General features: G+C 53.0%; 1 protein-coding gene across 6 annotated transcripts in view; it reads left to right on the top strand.

The window, feature by feature from the left end:
• LOC105478849 (synaptosome associated protein 47) overlaps positions 1-24723 on the top strand; it is a 52086-nt gene extending 27363 nt beyond the window's left edge. For 5 of the 6 annotated variants that reach the window (XM_024792043.2, XM_024792046.2, XM_011736554.3 and 2 more), the window contains 3 exons: positions 2605-3095; positions 10514-10638; positions 24016-24723. In XM_024792043.2, coding sequence (XP_024647811.2) covers positions 2605-3095; positions 10514-10638; positions 24016-24162 — 763 coding nt within the window. In that variant the 3' untranslated portion in view covers positions 24163-24723. The remainder of the gene's footprint in view (positions 1-2604; positions 3096-10513; positions 10639-24015) is intronic. The other variant, XM_024792044.2, reaches the window with a different exon arrangement.
• The last annotated feature ends 1830 nt before the right edge of the window (positions 24724-26553 follow it).

The following is a 26553-nucleotide window of genomic DNA, read 5'->3' on the forward strand; positions in this document are numbered from 1 at the left end:
AGGCAGGAGAATGACGTGAACTCGGGAGGCGGAGCTTGCAGTGAGCTGAGAGCGTGCCACAGCACTGGAGCCTGGGTGACAGAGCAAGACTCCGTCTCAAAAAAAGAAAAGAAAAGAAAAGAAAATCCCCTGTGCGTGACCAGGTGCCGCTTTGATACACAGAATATTTCTGGACCCGGCCCCAGCCATTTAGATCAGGCTCCTGCCTGTCCTTCTGTCTGCTCAGAAGCCTCCGACCATCCTCAGCAGTGCCCTGATAGTGGTGCCTCTGCCCACGTGTATTTCCAGCAAACAGTTAGGGCGCTGCCTGTCTGAAATGGGGTAGGTCTAGGAGGGGATGTCCCAATCGTGTGGAGAGGCTGGCGAGGGCCTTTGCATGGGGTCCTGGAGATTACACCTCCCGTGGTGTAGTACTGCCCAACAGCTGCTCTAGGTGTCTCCTTAGGCCCAGTTACTGTGCACAGCACCCAGGGCTGAGCGTCCTGGTCCTGCCGTGCCCCACTGTTTCTGGCTGTGCTTAGGGCGGTTTCTTCCTTGGCAGTGCTTCCTATGGGTTGAGGTAGGAGCATGCCTCCTGCCAGGGAGCCCAAGAAGGCAGGGAAGCAGGTTGTTCACCTCGATCTCTTTTTTTCCAGATAAGAGACTGTGAGTCAGGGGAACTTTATCCAGGTGAGGAGTGTCTCGGATGTGGAAGGTCAATTCCCTTAGTCCTCTGTTCGGAATTGTTCCTTTCTCTGTGGCCCCAGAGGCCATCCCATTCTCACATTTGAGTTCTGGGATATTGCTAGTGCTGTGCCTTTGTTTCTGGTTTTCAGTGGGAGGAGTGGAGCCAGTTGGTGTCTATAGTATGATTTTGGAACCAGAAATCTCCGCTTTCATCCCTAGACCTTCACTATAGTGCTAGGAGTCATCCCTGTAAAAGAAAACATGTGAGTGTTGCTCTTGGCAACTAAAACAGACCATCTTGGGTGCAGCTACCACTTTGACATTTCACATCCATCTACTACACCACAAATATTACAGTCACTTAGAGGTAAGGCAAGGAAGCCACGGAGTGCTCACTCATCTACCTTCATCAAAATCCCAAATGCCAGTGAGCAAACTGACTGTGCACCTTTTGTTTTAATTTGGATAATAATACATAATCTTGACTAAGAACGGCCTATAATAAGTGCAGGCTGAGGTCATATGATGTCTTCCTATTGATGTATGAGATACTGAAGCCAACGGCGGGGTCTAGTAACTGCAGTTATTTTAAAGCAGGGGTTGATGTGATATATTGAGATCTGCAATAACTAATGTGATGAGATTTCTGTTGGTGACAGACAAAGGTTCGACTAATACTCAAGCTGTCTACATTTAGGATGGAAGGAAATGCCATGTTCAACCGGAAGTTAGTGAAAGTAGCCATGATTTTCCCCCTGTAATCTTGCTAATAATTCTAATAGGCTGGCCCATGGCAGTTAGCTTAGGTGCAGTGTCACAACCCTGGGAGCCATTCCTTCAAATAAGCCCATCCTTCCCTCCCCCCGACATACCCACTGATTCTGTTATCTGGAGAATCCTGACTGACGCAATCACCCCTCTGGGCAGCATGGGGAAAGAAACAAATGAGCTCAGGGTGCTTCAGGAACAGCCTGGACATTTCTGGATCTGCCCCAAGGGAAGCCCTTAGCTCCTGTAGTTGCAGGACAGAGCTTTCTGAAAACAGAATCTGGAGTCTCCTGCTGCAGGTGGCTGAATTCTAACTGCGCATGGCATCTGTTGTGACATTGAGGGCGTGACCGAGACGGAACGGGACCCTGAGAACCCCAGTGCAGACATGTGACTGCAGCCTGCAGAAGCTGGGGACGCTGAGTCCCTGAAGGCTGCAGAAACTTCCTGGCCAGTAGAGGCAGCCCTTCCTCCCAGTCTAAGTAGATTCATCCTGCAAGACGTGCTGGGTTCTCCTCAGCTCCTGTCCCCACACCTGTAGATGTTCAACTAGACTCCAATTCCAGCAGAGGCTGAAAGACAGGGTACAAAGTGTACTCTGAGGAGGAGGTGCAGTCGGCACCAACAGGAATCTGGAGCATGCGGATGAGAGTGGGTGTTGAGAGTGTGGGTGGTGGGGAAGCACTCTAATGCTGGGTCTGGCCGAGGCTGGGGGAAGGAGCCTGTTAGGCAGAGCTTCAGTTGTCACATGTGCCTCCTACGGTATGGACAGCGCAGATGTAGAACATTCCATCACAGCAGAAAGGTCTGTTAGATAGCTCCCTAGACAGTAAGTACAGGTTTTATTTTGAATCAAGATGACCCGTCAAGGCAGCATGGTGTGGGCAGAGCGATATTCTAGGCAGAAGGTGTGCATTTTTGCTGTTTTTTTGCTGGTTGGCTTTGCATCTGTGGTTGAATGTTCTCACTGCCCTGGCCCCCAGCTTTCTCTTCTCACACTGGAGATAAAAGTCCCTGTGCCTCCTGCTTCATGGAGTGCATGTGGAAATGAAGTACAGTAAAATGGCAACATGCTTTACAAAGGTTAAAACAGTTTTCAAAAAAAAAAAAAAGGTATTACTCCTTAAACATGAATTGATCCAGTTTTCCATGTTTTGTTTGCTTTTTCAGATTGCTGACAGAACTGGAATCTCCTGCTTGGTGGCCCTTTAGCTCCAAGCTTTGGAAGACGCCACCGGAAACAAAGCCTAGGGAAGGTGTCCCTGTGACCAGTTGTGAACCCTTTGGGAAAGAAAGGATACTGATAAAAATTCCTGCCATTATTTCCCACAGAACAGAGTCTCACGTTAAGCCAGGGAGGCTCACCGTCCTTGTGTCTGGGTTGGAAATACATGACTCCAGTTCTTTGCTCATGCACAGGTTTGAAAGAGAGGACGTGGATGACATCAAGGTCTACTCACCTTATGAAATTAGCATCCGCCAGCGGTTTATTGGAAAGCCAGACATGGCCTATCGTTTGATATCTGCCAAGATGCCAGAGGTTATCCCCATTTTAGAAGTGCAATTCAGCAAGAAGATGGAGCTGTTAGAAGATGCGTTGGTGCTCAGAAGCACAAGAACCTCTTCCCCCGCAGAGAAGAGCTGCTCAGTCTGGCATGCAGGTTAGTGACCAACAAGGCAGTGAGCGCGTGCACAGACTTCTAAAATTACAGCCAGACTCAGCACGCCTGTGGGAAATGCCTAACAGATGCGTCACCTAGAGCAGCTGCTGGCCTCCAGCTTGCTAGAGACAGCTCGTTTGTTTATACATGAAAACAATTCCAGACCATTTTCCTTGTACTTGACATCTGTGAATCTGAAATCACTGAGAGTTAACCATACACTTGATAGGTGTATGGATTCCAAAGCAGGTCGGTACCATGCTTCGGATACAGTTTGTCCTCACCGAAGTTCATGTGGAAATTTGGTCCCTAGTGTGGCAGGGCTAGGAGGTGTTTGGTCACAAGGGCTCTGCCCTCTGGGTGGCTCAGTGATGTTCTCGTGGTAGTGAGTGCTTCCTCTGGGAAGCCTGGATGAGTTCTGGGAATGCATTAGTTCCCAAGAGTGAGTTGTTAGGAGGCAGGATGCCCCTCTGATTCTGTCTCTTTGCCTATGTCTGCTTCCACTCTTGAGTGTCTCTGCCACAACACGAGAGTCCTTGGTGGAAGCCAGGGCATGCCCTTGGACTTCCCAGCCCACAGAACTGTCAGCTGACTAAAGCTCTGTTCTTTGTAAATTACCCAGTCTCAGGTGCTCAGTTATGGTGATGCAGAACCTTCTACGACACAGTAAGGGCTTTCAGAATGAGTGCATCAGAGCAAAAGGAAGCTCCTGCTGTTGTCTTTCTCATCTCCCCTCGTTTTGATGTGGGAACCAGCACCTCAGGATTGTGACTGGCACCATCTCACTTCCCCTGGTGGGGCCATTCCCATCACCCCTACTTTGCCTACTCCTGCTTCCCTGGACGTTTAATCTAGGTTTTCCCAGCTTGGCGCCCAGACATGCTATTAGGGATATGTGTGTTTGAGAACTGTGCAGTGTGGTTCTGTGTGTTTGTGGCATTCTCAGATGTGTGGAGTGGCCACGGTGCCTTCCTGCAGACTCCGTTGTAGATTGTGAATGCTCAGCTGGCCTGTCCTCGGGGCCGGACTGAGGGGCAGACACCCTGCGTCTTGGCATGTCCCCCACGTTTGGCCCACCTCCTCCCTGGCACAGGACCGAGGCTCATGTGCTAGGAGCCACCATGGTCCTGCCTGTCTGATGGGACGCTGGTGGCCCCTTGGTGTTATTCTTGCCTTTACCCTTTCTTTGGTTAGGAGGTGGGGCCTCTGATGCCTTGTATTTGTTTTGGCCCTGCAGGTTTTGCTCTATGGATGGCCTGTTGTGTTTTCTTCTTTCCTCATATGCTTTCTTCCCCGACAGATGTGCAAGACTTTCCTACTATCCTGGACCATCAGCCTTGGCTGGCTTAGAAGCTGCAGCCACTTCCTCTAGACTCTCTTCCTCCCTTACAGGAATCTTTTATCTTGCTATGGTAAAATCCACGAATTTTCCCCTGCAGTGTGTCTTCAAGCTCTGATCAAGAAATCTCAATGTCATAAAAGACTCCATTTTCTAATATTAGCATTATAGCTAATACGCATGCATGTATGCATATGATGTACACGTGTACCAGTGCATATGTATTGTGCATGTATGTGACATGGACATCCACACTCTCATGTGTGTCTATATGTAAAGCATGTAAAGCTGTGCTCTTAGGGATTTTGATTGCCAGATGTCTGTTAAAAGGAAGAGATATTTGCTACCCTTTCAATTTCTCTAATTTTTCTCTTGAGAGAAAGATTTCGGTTCCCATAACCTGTTTCTCTAATACGAAAATGTTTTGCTTTCTATTCCAAATGGCTTCAAGTTTCAGAAAGAAATACACATAATTACAGATTGAGTCCCATGAGCCCCAGGGCTGAACACACACCCTAAAAACGAAAGGTGCACACCTTAGATATGCAGCATGTGGTTGAATCACAGAGAACCTACCACCTTCCTGTGTATGCCTTAAAGTCAGGGGTTGCAAAGACAGGCATTGACCCCTATGGAATGGAGCACATGGTGTGACATGTAACGAAATCCATTGATCAAGGTGGGGAGATCAAAGGTCACCAAGAGCTGCTGTCACTGAAGTGCAGGCCCGAACCCGCGTGTCCTAGTGGGAGACAGGCTACAGAAGCATAGGGAGTAGAGGTCTTCACCCACATTCAAGGTGAATGGCACAGGTGCACTGCTGCACATGGCTTCAGGGAGGAGGTACGTGACGTGCTATGGAGTTGGGAACTGTCCTGGTGGTGTGGGGACTGAAGAGGGATCCCTGGGTATGGCTTCAGGCGGGAAGTTTGTGACATTCTGTGGAGTTCAGGACTACTCTCCAGGGTCCCAGTAGAGAAGCACTCAGTGTGTTTAGTGGCCCTGCCATGTCGCCAACCTGGCTGCACCGTGGTGGCCAGCACTCCTGTGTTCTGCGGGCTGGTGTTTGTAAGTGGGTTCCTGCAACCTGTGCTGTTTGAGGTCAGAGGGGAATCATGACCTTTTCTGAGGGCCTCAATGTGCATTCAGGATTCAGGACTGATGGCGTCACCCTTCCTGCTCGGCTAGGAGGGCCCCCTTAGTTTAGGTCACCTGAGTGTGGGTTGTAGCCACAGCGAGCACCGTCTTTTCACTTGCACGGCTGCACCTGGCCCGTGGTGTTTCGAGTACCTGGGGCAGCCATCTTGCCACGTGGCACACGCAGCACATCGTCCCACAGGGACCTGCCGCATGTGTGAGATGGACTATGCCTCCTGTAGGGTACTGTTGTGCCTCCTCTCCGTGCTCACTTTCACCCCTATGGGCAACCTGGCCTGTCCAGGTAGGTGTTGGTCTCATGGGGCAGCTGTGCCTCCAGAGGGTGTTCTTGGAGAGGCTCCGTGCAGGCGTTGGAGCGTGCAGTGCCCTGCCTGGTGCTGTGTTAGCAAGAAGGCAGCGCCCCGTTTGCTGGGAGCTCAGTAGTGTGTGGGGCACTCGCGGCTCTGAGGTCTTGCCTCTGCCTGCTGCCTGCTGCTGTTGTACATGCGTCGGCACAGGGACTCTGTGCCAGCTTCCTTGTGTTTACTGCTCTCAGCTGGAAACCGTGGGCTCCCTGGAGGTGGAAACCATGACGGATGTCTTAGAAATCTCTGCCTCTGGGATGACCGCTGGTGCACATGTGGCCACAGGGTGGCAGCCTCACGACGCTGGATGGGCGCTTGTCAGGGAGGGACACCCAGGACAGGGAGCCTTTCCAGAGACCTCTGCAGGGCTGTGTGCTGAACGCAAATTTTATTATTCTAGACACTCGTCCTTGCCTCGAGGAGCACCCAGGGCCGCACGATCACCCTCCTCACGTGTCTCTGGGCCTTCTGGAGGCCGGGCCAGGGCTTGCACAGCAGCCTCCGTCTCAAATTTTCTTGCAGTCAGCCTGGGCTGTGGTTTGGGAGGAAGGCCACAGGGTGAGGTTTCCTTCCCACACATCCTACCAAGGGACATGCACAGTATTTTCTTTTTCTTTTTATTTATTTTTTTCTTTTAGAGACAGGGCCTTACTCTGTCACCCAGGCTGGAGTGCAGTGGTGCAGTCATAGCTCACTGTAACTTCGGCCTCTCAAGGACTATAGGCACATACCACCATGCCCAGCTAATTTTTTTTTTTTTTTTTTTTTTGAGATGGGGGTCTTGCTGTGTTGCCTAGGCTGGTCTTGAACTCCTGGGCTCGAGTGATTCTCTCACCTCAGCCTCCCAGAGTGCTAGAATTTCAGGCGTGAGCCTCACCCTGCTGTGCACAGCATATTTGAAGGCTGTTTGTTCACTGAGTTTTTTCTTTGTCACTCACTGCCTGTCTTGGGGCTAAGGCCTGCCTGGGCTTGCAGCTGTCTGATGACAGCCTTTCCTGTACCTCTGCTTCCCTGGTCCATGTGTCTGTCTGCGCAACAGCACCAGCAGCAGGACAGGGCAGGAGGCCGGCACGTAGAGTGGGCAGTTAGTAAAGGACCAGAGCATCGGGGTGGCTGAGGTTGACTCTGCAGGTCATTAGTGCCAGGCGTCTTTTGAGGCAGGGAAGTTCCCACTGGAGCTGAAGCACCCAGGAGCCTGCCGTGGCACCACGGGCCCAGGATGGGCTGACTGGGGAGCCTGGGGTTACTGCGTCAGCTGGCCTAGAGCCTATCAGAGGAAGCTGCGCGGCCCCCACCTGCATGCACGTATCAGTCGAGTGGGAGATGGAGCACACAAGCTGCTCTCTCCTTCATTCAGCTCCCTATGCTGTCCTTACCTGTGTGCTAGCTTCACAGGCCCACCAGGCCTAGCAGAGGCCTTTCCTGGGTGACAGGTGAGTGTTGGAGGCCAGGACTGAGGGAAGGGGCTTGCTGGGGAAAGACAGGCTGGCAGCCGAGATCCCCGCTCCCAGGCAGGTGCAGGCAGCCCCTCATCAGCACTGGCAGTGAAGACGGAGCTGTGTTTTGCACAGGGGCCTCTGGCCTCAGGGCACCCTCTTTCCAGCTGACTCAGACATTCTGCAGCCCACAGTGTGCCCTGGGCTCTTCCTGGACTGGCTTCCTGCACCCCCAGGCCAGCAAGGTGACTCCCAGAGGGTCGAGTCACCCCACCCCTCTTGCCGTGAACCCACCTGTGATGCTTTTGTTTAATTGCAGTCACTCATGACCCCAAGACAGACACTATCCTTACAGAACCACATTAAGCTTTCCTGGAAGAAATGTTAAAAGCATGACTCAGCAGCTCCACGAGCACTGTGGCTCTGGAGATGGCGGGATGCAGCCTCACCAGGACCCCAGCCGCCACACCCAACAGAAACATTGTGGCTTGAGGCTTAAGCGCTTTGTCCAGCCTTCTGAGTGTTTAAGCAAAGTCCTTTTTGTTAAAATTCCAGAAGGCCTGTGTGTCCCTGTCACGCAGCCTCAGGTGCTGAAATGAAAGCCATGTCCTAGGTAGGGAGGCCTAGGGGCTCTGCCCTTAAGAGCCTGTGTGGGCTGGACACGGTGGTTCATGCCTGCAGCCCAGCATTTTGGGAAGCCAATGTGGGAGGATCACTTGGGTGCAGAAGACAGGATCACCTGGGTAACATAGCAAGCCCCTGTCTCTATAAAAAAATACAAAAATTAGGCCAGGCGCCGTGGCTTATACCTGTAATCCCAGCAGTTGGGGAGGCAGAGGCGGAATCACGAGGTCAGGAATTCAAGACCGGCCTGACCAATATGGTGAAATCCCGTGTCTACTAAAAATAAAAAAATTAGCCGGGTGTGGTGATGTGCGCCTGTAGTCCCAGCTACTCGGGAGGCTGAGGCAGGAGAATCCCTTGAACCTGGGAGGCGGAGGTTTTGGTGAGCTGAGATCGCGCCACTGCACTCCAGCCTGGGCGACAGAGCAAGACTCCATCTCAAAACAAACAGAAACACAAAAGTTAGCAGGTTGTAGTGCTGCATGCCTGTGGTCTCAGCTACTCGGGAGGCGGAGGCAAGAGGATCACTTGAGCCAGGAGTTTGATACCAACCTGGGGACATGCTATCTCTACAAAATAAATAGCTTTTGTTTTGTTTTGTTTTGTCTTTTTAAAGTCGATGTCGTAGCCAGGGAATTGCAGCTCAAGAAGATGCTGAGGAAAGCACATGGTCCTTCAGCTCCCAACACCCAGCAAGTCAGATCTGGGGCACCAGCACGTAGCAGTCTTGTAGACCATCACACAGCACACTGCAGGCAGCACACTGCAGACCAGACTATGAGAGCCTTGGGCAGGGCAGAGTGGGGTGTGGGACTCTTGGAGGAAGGGGGCACTGGTGCAGCACAGGCTGGGCAGTTTATGCTCCTCCATTCCTGTGGCCTAGGCTGTGCTGGTGCTGCGAGGTGGATGGGGGCCACCCTGTGATCTCAAGTCACCAGGGGCACGCATCCTCTGAGTTTGTGGCTGTGTCTTCCAGCCTAGCTTGGCCTGTGCACTATGGCTCAGCGTTTCAGAGGGCTCCTCAGTGAGCAGCTTCATGTCAGGGCCTGCGGGCTCCCACGGGTAATGTACAAATTCAGAGGAGCGCAGTAGTGGGCCGCAGCTCCCCAGAGAGCACCCATATACAGCTTGTGTGTTGCAAACCTACGTTGTAAAATTGTTGTGGTTGGTTGCAACCAGATTCTGTTTCTGAAGAGTGGGACGGGAAAACAGCCTTCTGGGCGATCTGTCCCGCTGGTACTGTCTGTGAAAGGAGCCCCTCACTTCCCACCTGAGTCTCACCCAACTTCCCCACTCGCACCTGCACCCATCTGCTGGGCCTGGAGCCGCTCCCTCTTTAGGGCCATTTCTGTGCTCAGTCCCTTGTGGCCCTGGGCAAGGCTGTTCCTTCTCTGCTCAGCCGGGTGCTATCAGGGGTGGTGAGCTTGTCAGGACCATTTGGGGGGTGATAGGCTGGCGGGGGTGGCATGTTGGAAGTGGCATCTCTCCTGTGGAGGGTAGAGTTGGAAGGTGAGCTTATAAGGATCATTTAGGGGGTAATAGGCTAGAGGGGATGTGCCCTCAGCCCCAGCAAGAGTGCACTCCCAGATATCCCCCCTTTCCTTTTCTGAGGGCGTGCTCGGCCACTGCTCCCGGGCTGCCACATTCATCAGGAGTGAGGAGGGCATAGGCTCTGCTGGCTGAGGTAGGACCCTGGGAGGGATGCTGAGGCCGCCCACCTGCCTTCCTGCCCCATCGGGAGCTGGCACTGCAACTGCACTCTCCCTGCCTGTTTCCTGGCATCCTCCTAAATGACGGCTACACCAGATGTGGGGGAGCTGCCTGTGCTGCAGAAGAGCAAACAACATTGCGCCCTTATCTGGGCCCCAGGGTGTCAAGGCTGCCGTTGAAGCTGCTCTGTAAATAAAGGGCAGGTGGCCTCTGCAGGAGGCACACTGGGTCACCTTCTGTGGAGCAAGACTGCCTCTGGCAGGTAGCCTGGAGCCCCGAGGCTCACTGCAGGGTGGAAACACCCAGGTCCTCTCTGAGCCTGACCACGGGCAGCTCTGACTCACCTCCCACCTCGGTGGCGCAGACGTGTGGCTGTGCTTGGCCTGGGCTGTGGGCCACTTCCTGTGCTCTCTGGAACCGCAGCCTTCTGCAGAGTAGCTCGGATGTCACTGCAGTTTCCCAGTCGTGTGTGACGTGCATTTCACCAGAGTTCAATGATTCTTGTGTTTTATACTACAAATCTTAAGCCTTTATCAAAACAAAACCAAAACAAAACAAACCCACTTGGGATGTAGGGCTTTTACTCTGAGACGTACAGAGTGGCCACCATGTGTTTGCAGTGTTGCAGATCCTGATCCTTTGGGGCCGGGTGGCAAGGCAAGGCTTGCAGAGGTCGAGAGAGGAAGCAGTCCTGCGTGTGGTGGCGGGAGGAACACCGCCTCAAAGACCACGCTCCGCCATCCAGAGCACACAAGGGTTGTTGCACCTCCAAGAGATTTCACCGCTGACCATCTGCTCTCCTTGCAGCATCTGGGCTGATGGGCCGTACCCTGCACCATGAGCCACCCATAGTAGACCAGGAGGGCACAGCACTGCACCTGCAGACAAGCCTGCCAGCCCTTTCTGAAGCGGATACCCAGGAACTAACCCAGGTAAGATGTCCCCAATGCCATGCCAGCCAGCGCTGTGTCCCAGTCTTCCCACAGGCTGCTCCCCTCACCCTCCTGACCACAAACAAGCTCTGGGTCGTCCATATTGGCCTTGCACCCAGGAGGAGCTGCTGGCCTCCACTCGGCAGCTGCAGGGAGGGAGGAAGGGCAGTGTCCGTCCCAGGTCCACACACTTCCTGGAACACAACATGCACCACATTCAGACACATTTGTATTTGTATGCACACATAGCTGCCTTGGCTACCACCTGCACCCATTGTACGTGTCTGTGTGTGTGTGCACAGGTGTGTATGTTTACTGTGCATGTACATGTGCATGCTGTGTGTAGTCTGCATGTACTGTACACATATTGTGCATTTATATGTACTATGTGTGCTATGTGTACATATGTTATGCATGTACTTGTACCGTGTATATGTCCATGTGCATGTGTGTATACTTGCACTGTGAGTACCTGTGTGCCTTGTTTGTTGTATGTGTATGCACGTGTGTGTGCTGTGCATGTGGTGTATGTGTTGCGTGTACTGTGCATGTATATGTGCTGTATGTGTACCTTGTGTGTACTGTGCATGGGCATGTGTGTATGTGTATGTCTTGTGTGTGGAGCATGCAGGTACTATACCTGTACATGCATGTGTACTCTGTGTCTGTGTGTGCTGTGCATGTGCATGCATGTGTACTCTGTATACTGTGCGTGCGTGCAGGTACATGCCTGCTGTGTGTTACGTGTTATGTGTGTGCACTGTATGAGTGCATGCACAGTCAGGTGCATGGCTCACTCAACCCTCCTGTGCTGAGCACTGGTTCTTAAGAAGGCTCAGCACTTTGTGCCTAGGAGGCTGGAATTTTAATGTTCAGTGTAAATACTCCTGTCTTGTCCCGAGGTTGCTTGTCCCTAATATGCTGGCTTTCCAAGCAATTTTTGAAGCTGTACCCAGTCATCATATCACTTCGTTTGTAAATATCTCCATATGTATCATTAAAGGATAAGAGCCATTCAGAAAGAACCATACTGCCACTATTGCCTTAGGAAACAGGAAGTCATTCCTCAGCACCATCCAGTATCCAGGCAGTGCTCCAACCTGCTGAGCCCTTACTGAAGAGCGTGTCCCACAGGGTGTGTGGCGCACACACAGCTCATCTCCAGGTGCAGCTTCCGTCTCATCTTCCCTTGCAGTTGATTCCTTGAAAAAGCGAAGCTGTCTGTTGGGCTGAGACTGTGCACTTTGGATCTTGCAGTTCTGTGTCCACGCAGGGCGTGGGCTCCCTGTCCCTGAGCCTCTGAGTCGGCAGGTGGGTCTAGGGCTCTGTCAGGCCTGGCCCTGTTTTTGTAGGGAGTGTTTTGTGGGTGGCTCCCACAAAAAAAAGGAGGTGGATAAAGATGCTCTGTCTCTTAAGCCTGTTTTTAAAAACCAGTTCTTACTTTATGTGTCTGTGTAGGCATAAACTCTTTTGAGGCCAGCTTATTTGGGGAAAAAGGTGTTGATCTTTGCTCTGGGGTAATTCAAGTGGACACGGCTTGTCACTTTTTCCTCTCGGCCTCACTTAGTCATGTCTGGTAATGGCACACACAGCACTGCCTGGTAGGTGTAGCCAGCTCACTCTGCAGGTTCCTAGTCACCTTCAGATATACTCACTGCCTCCAGAAGTGAGATTCTTGGCCTGGGTCTCGGGGTTTTTGAGAAAGTCCAATACTGTAAAGACAGACTTACCTGATTCTTCCCTAGCCATCCTCCTGAGTGCCTCAGGGCACATGGCTGAGACTGGCAGGATCTGAGCACACCCCACTCCCACACCCCGCAAAGGTGTCCACATCCGAGACGCTTGCTGTAACCCACGGTTGTGTTTAGACTGAAGTAGGAACAAAGCTTTAAGATGAAAAAGTAGGAATTTTACCTGTTAATTGCAATGGCGGTCATGTAGTTGGAGAGGCCCTCAAGTGTCCACACATCAGACTCTCCTGCCATGTGTGGCGTGTTCTTCGCCTCAAAGCCTGGGAGCAATGGGGAGGTGGTCGGGTGACTGCAGAGAGCTGAGGGTGAGTGGCACTCCCCACCAGCCGTCCAGGCTGCATCTCCCCTGGGGCTGCATGGGTGCAGCCATCATTAGAGATCCAGCAAGCCTAGTGGCTCAGCACCGGGAGGAACAGTCTCCACATTCAGGACTCTGGCAGCAAGGCCAGTGGCAGAGCGGGAGGAAGCAGTCACCTGAGGTATGGGGTTGGGAGGGCCTAGGAAGGCCTGGCGTGCCTGGGGAGCACGGGCAGCACGTTGGTCAGATGTGGGCTCCCTTCCTTGCAGGAGGAGCCTAGTTTCACAGGAGACTGTCTTTTTGAGGCAATACATGTGTTTCCTATTTAGATAATTCCTAGTGCACAGTCGAAGCTCAAGCAGAAGCCAGAGTGAGTTACATTTCTGGGGAAAATAAAAATGCACGAAACCCCCCTTCATTTAGCTGTGGTTTTTGTTGCAGATGCTATTAAAGCCATCATGCTGAAATGTGTCCCAGTAGTGTGAGTTGCAAATGGGGTTGCTCAGGAGAGGGTGGCTGTGATCACACAGGACAGGCACGGGTGGCACAGCGAGCCCTGCTGTCTGTGGGGCCCTGGCCACTGTGTCACTGTGGCTGTGGAGGGTGGAGGGCCGGGGGCTGTAGGAGGTGGATTTGGCAGAGCCCCCGACTTGCTTCTGTTGTCTACTCCTCTTTGTGGCTGTGGAATCCATTGCAGCCCATGCCATGGACATGGGGCCTGGACACAGTAGAACTGGAGGTGGTGTCGGGCAGTTCCCTGGGACACTCCATTTCATGCATCTGTCTTGTCCTGCTTTGGGGTTGCTGTGTCCACGTCCCTCTGTCCCGAGGGAAGAATGAGGTAGACACTCAGTGTAGACAGACACTGGGTCTGGCGGGAGAGTGGGTGGGAGCCTCGCTGGCGCCTGATAGTGGGAAAGAAGCCTGCTGCACTGCTGCCGTGGTTCCTGATAGGAACGGATGTGCCATGGCCGGTCCCAGTGGGCACAGGTCCCAGGGGATGCTTGGGTGACACCTCAGCCTCCTGCCTAATGGCATGGGGCGACCAGCGTGCCACTGCCTGTGGCGTCTCCATAAACAGCAAATGCAAACACACATGGTAACAGGAAAGCCATGCAACTCATTCCGTTCAAAGTCAAAGGGTTCCCAGGAAGCCAAGCCTAGTGCTGGGATGGGGGTGAGTCTGAGGGTGTGGCCAGGCTCACTTGGGGCTCAGATAGGGCTCACGTGGGGGTGTGGGATGGCAGCATCTGGGCATATGGGGACCCAAGTGTTTCTGTCCTCGCATCTTTGTCTGGCAGAAACCCTCTGCCCACTCCACAGCGTCATGTCCCATGTGGACCAGTTCTGGTGATTTGCTGGAACATTCCGAAGTCATTCTGGGGCTCCTTGCCTTCTATGAAACTATCTTCAGAAGGTAACATCCCTTTCTTTCCTTTTATGTTTCTCTTTTTTAGGAACTGGAGAACGCATTGCATCTTCCTCAGGACCCCCGTTCCTGGTCTGGCTTCCCTCACTTCCCTGTCCCTGATGTCTCTAATCTAAACTTCCCTCAATTAATCTGTGGCCTCTCCTAGTCGGGGGAAAAAAATCAATGGTTTCCTGCATACCTAATGAACGTAAGATAATGATCTTCACAGAGTGTCTCCCTACTACTTGGAGTAAGGGTATTGATCAGTGCATGACTGCCCTGGCTTCTTTGAGCTCATCGACCACGTCGGGGGCCAAAAGCCCCATGTGACTTTGGGGCTCCGCAGTCCCTGGGGGCAGGAGAAGCTGCATGGACACCGTGCTCTGTCCTGAGCGCACCTGACACAAGTGTCGCTCTCCTGCCTGGCCCCAGTGGGAGTGTGTGAAGCAGGCGAGTTGGAGAGCAGGTTATGGGCAGAGGGGATGATGAGACTGGCCACCCCCAAGGTGACTGGGCTCTGCAGGGGCACTGGATGCAGCACCCACCCTCCGAGACTAGCCAGGCAGAAGTGGACCTTGCTTGTGAGTGAGGAGGGGTGGGGAGGCCAGGCTCCTCTTCCACTCAGGCTCTCAGCATCCCATGCCTTCCTGCTTTTTGAGGCTGTTCATGTCATGTGTTAACCACAACGTAGGTAGGAGGTCGATTTTGGGGGGCTGTGAGGTTTTGTAATGCTGTTTTTATTTATGGCCTTGATACCAGTCAGATAGGAGAGCTGAGCTGAGCCGTGTGTTTGGGGATCTGTGCCTTCACTGTGAGTTCCTATTAATCATGCTCCTGATACCACATTGCATGCACTTTCTAAATGCTGATCCGTAAGAAGAGGCTGAGAATGGGGACAGTGTGTCCTACAGCCCGACATCCACACAGCAGGAGGCCATGTCCCATGGGCACCCTGGACCAGGTGTGGGGGCCCTGCATGCATGTGGCTTGAGGGTGCCCTGTAACTCAGACCTATGGCAGCTAGGTGGAGGCAGCATCACAGGGAAACACCACGCCTTCCCTTTTAACCTGTATGCTCTTTGGCTAATGGGTTCATGACAGTGAGCGCCTGCTCACCCACCTCTGTACACCCTGTCCACCCCCACCCACACCCTCTGCTTTTGCAGGTGAGCCACTCCTGTGCCTATGTCCCCCAAACTCCCATTGCACTGGGCATGACTGCGGAGGACCCAGGACCCTGGGCTGAGCAGGGCCTGTGGCTTCAGAGCGATGGGGGCAGGAGGCCATACCAGGCACAGCCTTTGGGGTCCCAGATACACCAACCGGTACCCAGAAACCACCTGGGAGACTGCCGGTGCAAGGGGCCTGGCAGGATAGAGTGCAGGACCCGTGCTGAGGGCTGGAGGCCAGCACCTGACAAGCCCTCCCAAGGCCACTCCCAGGCTGTACCAGCTGAACAGGTCAAGCAGAGACCGAGTGCTGAGTGGGACTTCAGTCTTGGAGGACTCGCCCCACCTGGAGCCTTTCCTGTCCTCCCAGTTGTTGCGTTAATGAAGGCCAGGTGTGTGGGGCAAGTGCTGGGTGTCGTGGAGGCCCTGGCTGTGGAAGGTAATATGTGTTATAGCAGTGGAGAGTTTCTCATTCACTTTTTAAAAATTGGTGAAATATATAAACACAAATTTTGCCATTTTAACCATTTTTAAGTGTACGATTTAGTGGGGTTAATGAAATTCACCACCATCGTCCTGCACAGAAACTTTCTCTTGAGACACAAACCCACGTTTCTGCCCCAGCTCCCCACCCACCACTCTGCCTTCCATGTCTGCTAGCCTGCCACTCTGGGTTCCTTACAGCAGGGGAGTAACGCAGCCCTTGTCCTTTTGTGCCTGGTTTATTTCACTTGGCATGTGGTTTTCAGGACCCATGCCCTGAAAACCCCTCTGTTGGTGGATGTGCGAGCTCTTTCCTCCTTTAGGCTGCTATGGAGAATGCTGCTGTAAGTGTTCACATGTGAGCGTCTGTTTGAGGTCCTGCTCTCAAGTCTTTAGGGTACACAGTGATCCCCCTTATTAAGGAAAATGCTCTAAGACCCCCAGGTCATAAAGCTTTACCCCCATGTTTTCTTAGGAGTTCTGTGGTTTTGGTTTCCTCTTTAGGTTGTGAACCCATTCTGAGTTAATGTTTGTGTGCAGAGTGAGGTGAGGACCCAGATTTATTCTGTGTGTCCAGATCGAGTTTTCCCGATACCATTTGGTAAGCCAGCCATTCTTTCCCCATTAAATGGTCTTGACACCCTTGTTGAAAATCCGTTAGCCATAGATATATGAGTTTATCTCTGGTTTCTCACTTAATTCCATTCTGTGGTCTAGTGTCGCTGTTTTGATTACTGTAGGTTTGTAGTAAGGTTTTTTGTACTTTTTATTTTGAGACAGGGTCTCACTCTATCTCCCAGGCTGGAGTGCAGTGGCATGATCTCTGTTCACTGCAACCTCCGCCTCCCGGGCTCAGATGATTCTCCCACCTCAGCCTCCCAAGTAGTTGGGACTATAGGTGTGTACCACCATGTCCACCTAAGTTGTTTTTTTATTTTTTTGTAGACATGGAGTCTCCCTGTGTTGCCCAGGCTGGTCTTGAACTCTTGGGCTCAAGCAACCTTCCATCCTCAGCCTCCCAAAGTGCTGAGATTATGGGCATGAGCCACTGCGCTGGCCAAAAAAAAGTTTTAAAAGTAAAAAATAAAATAAATTAAAAAGAGAAAACAGCATATAGGATAACAATATAAAGAAAAATTATTCTGGCACGGCTATATAGTGTTGGTGTATGAAGTTTTATTACAGAAGAGTCAGAGTCAAAAAAAATCGTAGTTTGTAATACACAAAAGTTATAGGAAGCTAAGGCTCACTTATTACTGAAGAAAGACTTTTTAAAATAAATTTAGTGGAGCCTTAGTGCACAGTGTTGATAAAGTCCACAGTAGTGTTCAGTCAAACCTAAGCCTTCACGGTCACTCACCACACACCCAGGGCTGCGTCCAGTCCTGCCAGCCCTGCTCACGGGAAGCGCCCTATACTGCGTGCCATTTCGTATCTTTATGCTGCACGTTTACTGTACCTTCTTCACATTTAGATGTGCAGGTGGTTACCGTGGTGCTCCAGCTACTTGTGCTGCTTGGTGCTGTGGTGTGCCGTGCAGGCCTGCAGCCTGCGGGGATGTGCCCCACTACACAGCCAGGCACCACAGGCCCTGCCCCCTTGGTGTGTGTATGTGTGCTCTAGCATTGTCCCACGATGAGACCCTGAGCCATGGTTCCTCAGGATGCATCCACATCATTACGCAGCACATGACTATTTTAGTATATCATGCTTTTGTTTTCATTCATCTCAAAGAATTTACTGATTTCCCTTCCATCACCTGTTGGTTGTTTAATTTGTGAACACTGCAGTTTGCCGTGTTGCTAGCTTCCCTCTGCTGTGGTTGGAGGAGACACCTGCTGTGGATCCGTCTCTCTAGGCTTGTTGAGGGCTGCCTCCCAGTCCGTGGCCCACCTCCCAGCCTGTGGCCCATAGAGGCATCTGGTGCAGAGGAGAATGGGCTCCTGCGGTTGTGGGTGGAGCGCTCTGCACAGGTCTCCTGGGCCATGGGTTTATAGTGCTGTGCAGGCTGCCTGTTTCTGTATGGATCCTCTGCCTAGCTGTTCTGTTCATTTTGATACATTTGCTAGCCTTTAAATGTGGTCAGCAGGTATTACGCAGTCTTGGTTCAGGCTGGGAAGTAGGTTTGTGCAGCTGTTGACACCATGTGTTGAAGGATGAGAGAGCAATGCCAGAGGCGGGTTCACTGGGCCAGGCATCACCCACTGGGAGAGTGAGGCTGCAGAGTGGCCCTGGATGGCAGGGGTCAGCACTGTGGCTGCTTCTGAGCTGTGTGTCACAGCCCTGAGTGTTGGGCCCTGTTCCTGTCCCCTCTGCACAGCAGCGTCCCGCCTCAAGGTGCAGATGAGAGGCAAGGGGGACAGGGCCGCAGCGCACAGGGCAGAGCATGAGGTGCCTGGCAAGTTGGGAGCAGATTCATTGGCCACAGCTCTGGCCGTTTTGGTTCAGGCTGGGAAGTGGGTTTTGTGGGGCTGTGGCCGACCCCTTGGAAGAGCCACATTTTAGTGCGTTTTCAGTTTGTTTCCTATTTTGAGGGTACCACTGAGGTTCTTCCACGTGTGAGATGCACCTTCAGTGGCACTCAGTTCACATTCACTGAACACTTTAGTGAGGATTCATTGTCCCTCAAGCACTTGGCTCTCTTAATGGGAATCTCCATCTGTGGTCTAGGAGCAGGGAGCGCTCTTGGGCAGGACAATTTAGTCCAGGCCCGGCTCCTTGCTCTGCACAGCGTTTCCTGTGCGCGCCTGGAATGAGCTCAGCTGGCCCGGCTGACTCAAAGTCCCCTCTGAGCAGCAAGGCCTCCGTGCTCATTGCCTCAACCCACCGCCACGGGGGCATCCTGAGGAGGGGGGCCCTGCGCCTGCCCCCCTGCTAGTGCACAGACCACCTTGGCCTCCAGGAATGCAGCAGAGGGGACTCGGGCGGGCCTCAGGGTGGTCTGCGAGTGCCGAGTGTGACAGATCGCAGCAGAGAGTGTTCTTTACAGCCTCCAGAGCTTGGCTGTGGTGAGAGCCAATTTTCCCCCTTTACATTCTCTGCAGCATATTAATGGCCCCAACTGGTAGAACTATTTTGAGTTGTAGACAGCTTGATTTATCCCAGCTCTGTTCTTAAATGGTTGCTAATTTCTCACTGCAAGAAAATTCACAGTTCCTCAGTGAGTCAGCTTAATGACACGGCCAGGGCAGCACAGCTAACAGCAGACTGCTCTCGATGCTTGGCTTTGTGCAGTGATGTGCCACACTCTGGCACTGCAAGGCGAGCCAGAGCAGACATGTCGCGTGGGACACAAGAGCCAATGTCCCGCAGAGTTTGGAGGCTCAAGGCCCTGCATGCCTCTGGAGCAGCGTCTTCCCGGGCTGCTGGTGGCAGCGAAAGCACAAGCCCGGGATGTCTTCAGGCGCCCGGCACTCAGCCTTGCCCTAATGGTGCGCGCATGGACACACAGCTGCTTGGTAGGTGGGCCCACCCTACTTCATTAGGCTATTTTTCCATATTTATTTTTTGTCTTTATAAACAAAATGGAAATGGTGAGAATGCTAAACGCTCTTGTCTTTGTTGTGCAGGGCTTCTGGCCTATGTCACTGTCAACCCAGACAGTGTTGGTGATGCTTTGCTCTGAGTCTGCAGGAGCTTCATGGAGACAGAGGCTTTCCTAGCAGGGCAGCGAGCAGAAGCTTTTCTTCCGGAACAGCCTTGCTTAAGGGCACGAGGGAGCCGGCCAGGCCCGCAGCACCCAGGGCATCCTTCTCACAGACGTGTTGGAGGAAAGTGGCTTTGGTGCTATCCTAGGCCATAAGCTGGCAGTGTCGGCCGCACTCAGTTGTGTTTCTTTGTTCAGGTTGTGCCTCCTGCTGCCTGCCTAAGTCACCTAGGGCTGCTCCCCTTCCTGGCTCTGACGCCCTCAGCGGGTCCCACAAGCCGCTCAGGACCACAGAGTCTGGGCCTAGGTCTGGCCAGGCATCCACTGACGCTCTAAGCCGCAGCTTCTCTTAGGAACACTTCTCTCAGGTCCGGCTCGCAGGCATGCCCCAGGGCCTACCTGGATTATACTGTCCTTCAAGCACTCCCTGCTCTATTTCTTTGAAGTTTATAAAAGTTTGTTTCCCCCAAAACCCAAAGCACTTTTAATCAGGTGGTTTCTATGGAGGTCGAACTGGCTGGAAGGAAGGCCGGTTCCTGAGTTTCTTTACTTATGTAGCAGGGACTCAAGGAAGTCTGATTTGCACCTGGCCTCTGACTCAGAGCCCATGAGGGTTCCTCCGTGAGGCCACTGGCTGCCCTGGAGCTGACAACATCCTACACAATGGCTAGATGGCTTGTCACCCCAGGCCGCAGAGGAACAACTGTTTCTAGGGTTTGGCCAGACTTCACATTCTCCATTCTTTCCATCCCTGTTATGTGGAATGCACACGATGCCATATAATTACTTCAGTCCCTTCTTAAAGGAAAAAGAATCTGGACCCGCACTCCAGGACACTGGCAGTTTGAAGGTTCGCTCAGGAATGTTCTTTGTCTGCAGACCTAGCAGCTGTACAGATCGCTGTTGTGTTTTTGCATTATTAATTAACTTCAAGTGCAATTTTGGCAGGCAGGCCAAGGGTCTCAACAGGCTATTTGGAATGAGTTCTCTTTTAAGGCCTTTAACGTGGTGAGACATTTTCAAATCAAAAAGTACAGTAGGAGCCAGCCTTTATTTTGTCTGTGTACACAATAAAATATTCCACTTCTGTAGGCAAATCAGCTAGTCTTGGTCACAAATTAAATGTGCATATTATTACTGTGCTTATTAGGCAAAAACCTAAACTATAGAAATTTTTGCTATTTCCACTGCTTTCTTATGCACTAGAAAAAGGCATGAATTTGGTGTCTTTTTTTTAAAAAGGTTATTTTCTTCTTTATATTCTGGGGAGATGTCATAGACAATATTTTTAGGTTGAGAATAATTGTACATACTCATGGCTTATGTAGTGATATTTTCCATACATGGAACATAAAGTGATCACATCACACCAGGGTCACTAGCACAGCCAGCATCTTGGGCATACACCACTCAGCCTTGCAGGGAAGGTGGCAGACATGAGTGCTGGCCTGCCTGGGTCTGTTGGAGATGAGCCGGGAGGACAGGCGTCATGTGGGGAAGATAGTGAACAGGAGTGTGGGGCTCTCAGGGTCTGTGTGGAGGTGGCCCCAGGTGGATGGGCTTCACGCCTCCCTGTGGTCCTGGTCTCCATGTGGCTCCTGATCCCTGAGTTGTTGCCGGTCTCTTCTGGGCCTTGCCGTGGGTAGTATAACCTTCATGGTGGCTTGCTAGGACTATGTTTAAAAGAAGAATATGATGTATGTTTAATAATTATTGGCATTGATGTATGTCAAATGGTACTCTGTGTCTGTTGGGTTCAGTACAGGATTTTATTTGTTTTCCCTATCATTTTTACCTTCGAACATCTGGGTCAGGGTTAGACAGATTAATACGGCTTATTCCGCTACCCTTAGTGTCATCCTGCCGAAGACACTCCAGTCTGAGAGCCACAGCAGGTCCTGGCCCAGCCTCCCTTGGATGTCCCAGGGCCCTGCCACCACCTATAAGGGCTATGGGACTTCTGGCAGTGACCTGGGACGTGACCTGGGTCATGCCGCACAGCATCTCTATGTGCAATGAGTGTATCCTCAGGACCAGGGGCAGGTCACCCTGTCTGTGAAACAGGTAAAATGTGCCACGTTTTTAGAACAATGTCAGCTTACATTGCATATCCGATAACTCAGCTTTCATTCAGGATAGCTATGGGATGGTAAAAACAGAAGACAAAGTTGTGTGTGTAGTTTAATCTCAAATTTGAGTTATTTGCAAGAGTGTATGGACATAGCAATGGGGAAAAAAGCCAGATGGGAGTGTGCTCGTGTCACTGATGGTGCCAGTCTAACAGTGGTCTGGATTATGGACAGATTTTGTTTTCTTCCTTAACTTCTCTCTTGTTTCCTGGTTTTCTACATGCAGTTATTAACAGAAAAGACAAATAGTGGTGTCTCCTGATAGCACTCCACGCCGTGGTTGTGGAGAGGGCAGGGCTGATGCAGGGGCTGGTGGGAGGCCTTAGAGCTGTGGGTCCTGGCAGGGGCTTGGGCCATCTCCCCAGCTGTCAGCTTACAGGAGCCCTGTGGCCCTGAAGGACATTTAAATTCTAAATACGCTTAAATCACATTTTAGCATGGTTGACGAGGGACATAGGGACTGAGACCAGAGCCCGAGTGGATCCATATCCCTGGCTTGCGGGAGGCCTCCTCACGGGATGTAGGCACAGGGACGGTGTGAGTGTGTAGCCCGGCCATCCTTTCCAAGGACTGTGCCTGCTGGTTCCAGCAGTGTCCTCAGGATCACTCTGAGAGCAGTGGCAGGTGAGAAGGGAGCGGGTTAGCAGAGCCAGCGAGGGGTGGGCTGAAGCTTTCTTCCCTCTCATGGCACAGTTTGGGCGTGGGCCACGTGAGCTCATGGGCCAGGCGGTGGAAAAGACCTCCTGTGTGAGGTCATCTGCCCGTCCTCCTGGAGCCACTGACCCCACCATATACTTTCCAGAGCCCCATCCAGCGATCTAAGTCATGACTCAACAGATGGAGTTTCTGCCAGCTCCTGAGGGTGCAGAAGCCCTGCTGTCTGGAGCTGGGGCTCTAGTCAGGCATTTATTCATCTGTCTTATGACAAAGATCTCAGCAGGAAGGCTGCGTTTGGAAAGGGACATGTGGCTCATTTCACCTCTGCTGTGTGCCTGTGAGTGACCTCAGCCCCCAACTCCCTGTGCCGTCCTCAGAGAGGGGCTGGGCACTCGGCTGGGAAAGGGCTCCTTCTGCAGCGCAGCAGCGACCCTGGCTAGGCCCTTTCCGGTTTTCACAGCTTGTTCGCATTTGTGATCTCATGTGAGCCACACTGTTCCGTGGAAGGAGCTGGATCCGACTGACTGGCCCTCTGTCCTGGCCGCCTCCATACTGTTTCTCATGGGTCAGATGAAGGCCGGACCATGGGCGGGGGCATTGCTTGTGACCCTGAATCCCGAGCTGCATGTGTTCCACCGCTGGCCGCCCTGCTGCTGGGGAGCACTGAATCCCCTGCCCTGGTCGCCCAACCCTGCAGGACGCTGAGCCTCCTGCCATGTCACTGGGCGGAGCATGAGGAGGCCGCTTCCCGCGGGCTCAGGTGTGCTGTTCCTAGAGGCAACCAGAGGAGCTATAGGGACTCCCCTCAAAATCACCACCCCCTGGACCCTGGGCGGTCACTGCCGTCCAACTGGTGGGGACACAGAACACTGAGGGTTCCTTCTCCTGTCTTAAACAGTGATCCAGAACTTTCCCTGAAAGAGGACATGGACATTTATTGCAAGTGGTGGGTCACTCAAGTTTCCTTTCCAGTGTATTCTTCTCCGTTGTCAGGTGGTGGTATGAGGCTTCTAGAGCTAGGCTGAGTGCGTAAAGCAGTGCTTTACAGTGTGGTTCACCTGCCTAGATTCCTCATAGAACACAGCCGGTTAAGCCACAGACACAGCACCAGCTCAGCCCTCAGCTTATCGCCCCCGCTGCACCCAGGGGACACATCTCTGTGCTGTCGTTCCTGGGGTGGCCCACCCATCCAGCCTTCCCCATCGACACCTGCCTGGCCCTGCGTGCCTCCAGCTTCTGCACCTGCTGGGCCGGGGACTGTCTTCCACACCCCCACGGTGCTGGCTGCCCTCCACCGTGTGGAGAGTTTCGTTCTGTCATTTGCAGTGTGCATGAAACATCTCACACTTAGAGACAAGAGAAAGGGTTTGTGTTTCTTTTTAATCCTACTTTCCCACTCCATCTGCAGTTAGGGACCCACGTGCAGACAGGTCATGAGCACAGTGGCCAGGCGAGAGCTGGGACTCAAATCTGAGCTGCCTACCCAGGTCCCCAGCTGCCCTGCTGTGGGCAGGAATTCCACACCCACATGCAACGCTCCCACAGGGTCAGCCAAACAGAGCACTCCGCAGCCTGGAGATGGCAGGCCAGAGTGTGGCCGCTGCACCAGGCAGGAGGTGGGGCGGGCATCTCATCTCACCAGGCCTGTACTGGCAGAGGCAGAGCCATGACCTGACCCTGGTGCTGGGCTGCTGGCTCCCTCCCGCTGGCTCTCAGATGGCATCACCCAGGTGGTCACGCAAAGGCTCTTGGATGTGTGAGACAGGGAGATGTTGTCTCTGCTAGGGTTTGCAGAGATGGCAGCCTCTGCTGTGATTTTGTGCTTCTCCCCAGATCCTGAGGAGGATGAAGGGGCTGGCCCTGGAGGCTGAGAGTGAGCTAGAGAGACAAGACGAAGCCCTGGATGGCGTCGCAGCAGCTGTGGACAGAGCAACCTTGACCATCGACAAGCACAACAGGCGGATGAAGAGGCTGACCTAGGGGCAGAGTGTCCCTGCATTCCTGTCTCTGCCTGCACATCCCCCTGAGATGTAGGACTGAGAGTCGGTGCCAGGGCTGCAGAGGCCTGTGGCCCTCCGGTGTGGTCTTCCTCTGGATGGGGCTGCTACTGTGGGGCCACCTCCACACTAGGGGCCTCCATAGGTGTGCGCTATGCCTGCCCCCCACTCGGCTCTCCCTATTGCCGGACAGGACCCGGCCACATGTTCTGCAGATGCCGCAGAAGTGTGGACCATGGCGGGACCCCAAGGACACTTGGCACAGGCCTGGAAGAGGCCAATGCGCTGCCCTCGTCTTGTCTTGGCTCCCTTTCATGGACAGACTGGCCTTCTAAGCTGTACTATGAATTTGTGAGTGAAGTTAGAACCCAGCTCACTGAGCCAGCTCACTTTGAGGGCATCCTATAAACACCCAGCTGTTCTTTTATCGTCTCGGTTTTAGCCAAAAGTGAAATTAGCATGACTGCACCTTTCAAACAGAAATACTGATTTCTGCTTTTATGGCCCCATTTCCATCCAGAAATAAAGGGAAATGCTGGCTTTAGAGTGGTTTTTGAAGGTGGGTGCCAATGTTTCTACCTGATGCCTTGTGTCTGGGTCAGCGGCCACTCCCTCAGAGGCCCTGGGGGAGGTGAGTATGGCCTCTGGCGGGACTGCGCGTCACATTACGGGTGGTGCCCCTTCGCCATGCTGCTTCCAGATGCCTCATGCAGGGCTGCAAGGAAGGGTGTGGGCACATGGGAGGTGAGGCCCAGGATGGTGCCATGGCCCAGCCTGTGGGGCCTCCATGCTGGTGCACCCAATGCCCAGTGGTGCTGCCTTCCCAGGCTGCTCAGTGAGCCTCACACACCCTCGCAGCTCTGCAGCCAGAAGCCCCACATTGTGGTATCCCAGGTGTGCTCTCTCCAAAGGTTCTGGGGAGGACCCTGCACCCCGCACGGCCTCCTTCAGCTCCTGGTGGCTCAGGCGCCTTGGGCGCGTGGCTGCACACTCCAGTCTCTGCCCATCCTCTTATGGCCAGTTCCCGATGTGTGCACCTCAAGTCCCCCTCCCCTTTCTCTTAGAGGGTCACCTGCCACAGGTCCAGGGCCCACCTTAATCCAGGATGGCCTGGTCTTGATGTCACTCACTGAGGATGTCTGCCAAGACCCCAGTTCCACAGGAGGTCTTGCTCTGAGGCTGTAGCTGGACTAGGGGCTGCAGTGCCAGCTGCCAGAGCCGGTGCAGGTGCCTGGCAGGAAAACTGGGAAGCGGCCTCTCTAGAAAGCCACAGCCCAGGGAGCTCTGATCTTTTTTGTTTGTTTTTGTTTTTTTGAGACGGAGTTCCCCTCTTGTTGTCCAGGCTGGAATGCAATGGCTGGATCTTGGCTCACCACAACCTCCACCTCCCAGGTTCAAGTGATTCTCCTGCCTCAGTCTCCCGAGTAGCTGGGATTACAGGTATGCGCCACCACACCTGGCTAATTTTGTATTTTTAGTAGAGATGGGGTTTCTCCATGTTGGTCAGGCTGGTCTCAACCTCTCAACCTCAGGTGATCCGCCCACCTCGGCCTCCCAAAGTGTTGGGATTACAGGCGTGAGCCACTGTGCCCAGCACTCTGATGTTCTTTTTTGATTTGGGAAATTGTTTTCTGCTCTCTTTTTCTTATTTGATTTATACTTAGCAGCCTGCAAAAGGAGACCTTGCCCTCTGGGGTTTTTACACTAAGGCCACAGGTGAGTGAGTGCTCCCAGCCTGGGCACCCCAAGGAGGCCAGTGTTGGCCCCCAAGCCCAGCCCAAGGCATGCGGACACCATGGCCCCTCCCTCCTCTCAGTGCTGAGAGCCGGCAGCAAGAGCTCACCATGCCTGCAGCCACCGTGTGCACCCCCATCAAGCCTGGAGGAGGCTGTGCCCTGTCCTCAGGACCTCACAGTGTGCGTGGGGTCTCCCCTGTCCCTGACCCCTCGCTGTTCTCAGGACCTCACAGTGTGGGTGGGGTCTCCCCTGTCCCTGACCCCTCGCTCTCATCAGGACCTCACAGTGTGGGTGGGGTCTCCCCTGTCCCTGCCCCCTCGCTCTCATCAGGACCTCACAGTGTGGGTAGGGTCTCCCCTGTCCCTGACCCCTCGCTCTCATCAGGACCTCACAGTGTGGGTGGGGTCTCCTGTGTTTCTAACCTCTCACTGTCAGCAAGTCCTTGCAATATCAGTTGAGGCCTTTTGTGTCACTTGGCCATTTCTTGTCCACTGGACCTCAAAACTAACATGATATACTGTAGTAAGAATGTAGAAACTTTCCCACTAAAATCACGACCAAGGTCCGTACGTCCGCTCTCACCACCTCCTTTCAGCACTTTAAGCTCTAACAGATGGAACAAGGCAAGAAAAGGAAG

Source organism: Macaca nemestrina, chromosome 1 (assembly GCF_043159975.1).
Source record: "Macaca nemestrina isolate mMacNem1 chromosome 1, mMacNem.hap1, whole genome shotgun sequence".
NCBI lineage: Eukaryota > Metazoa > Chordata > Mammalia > Primates > Cercopithecidae > Macaca > Macaca nemestrina.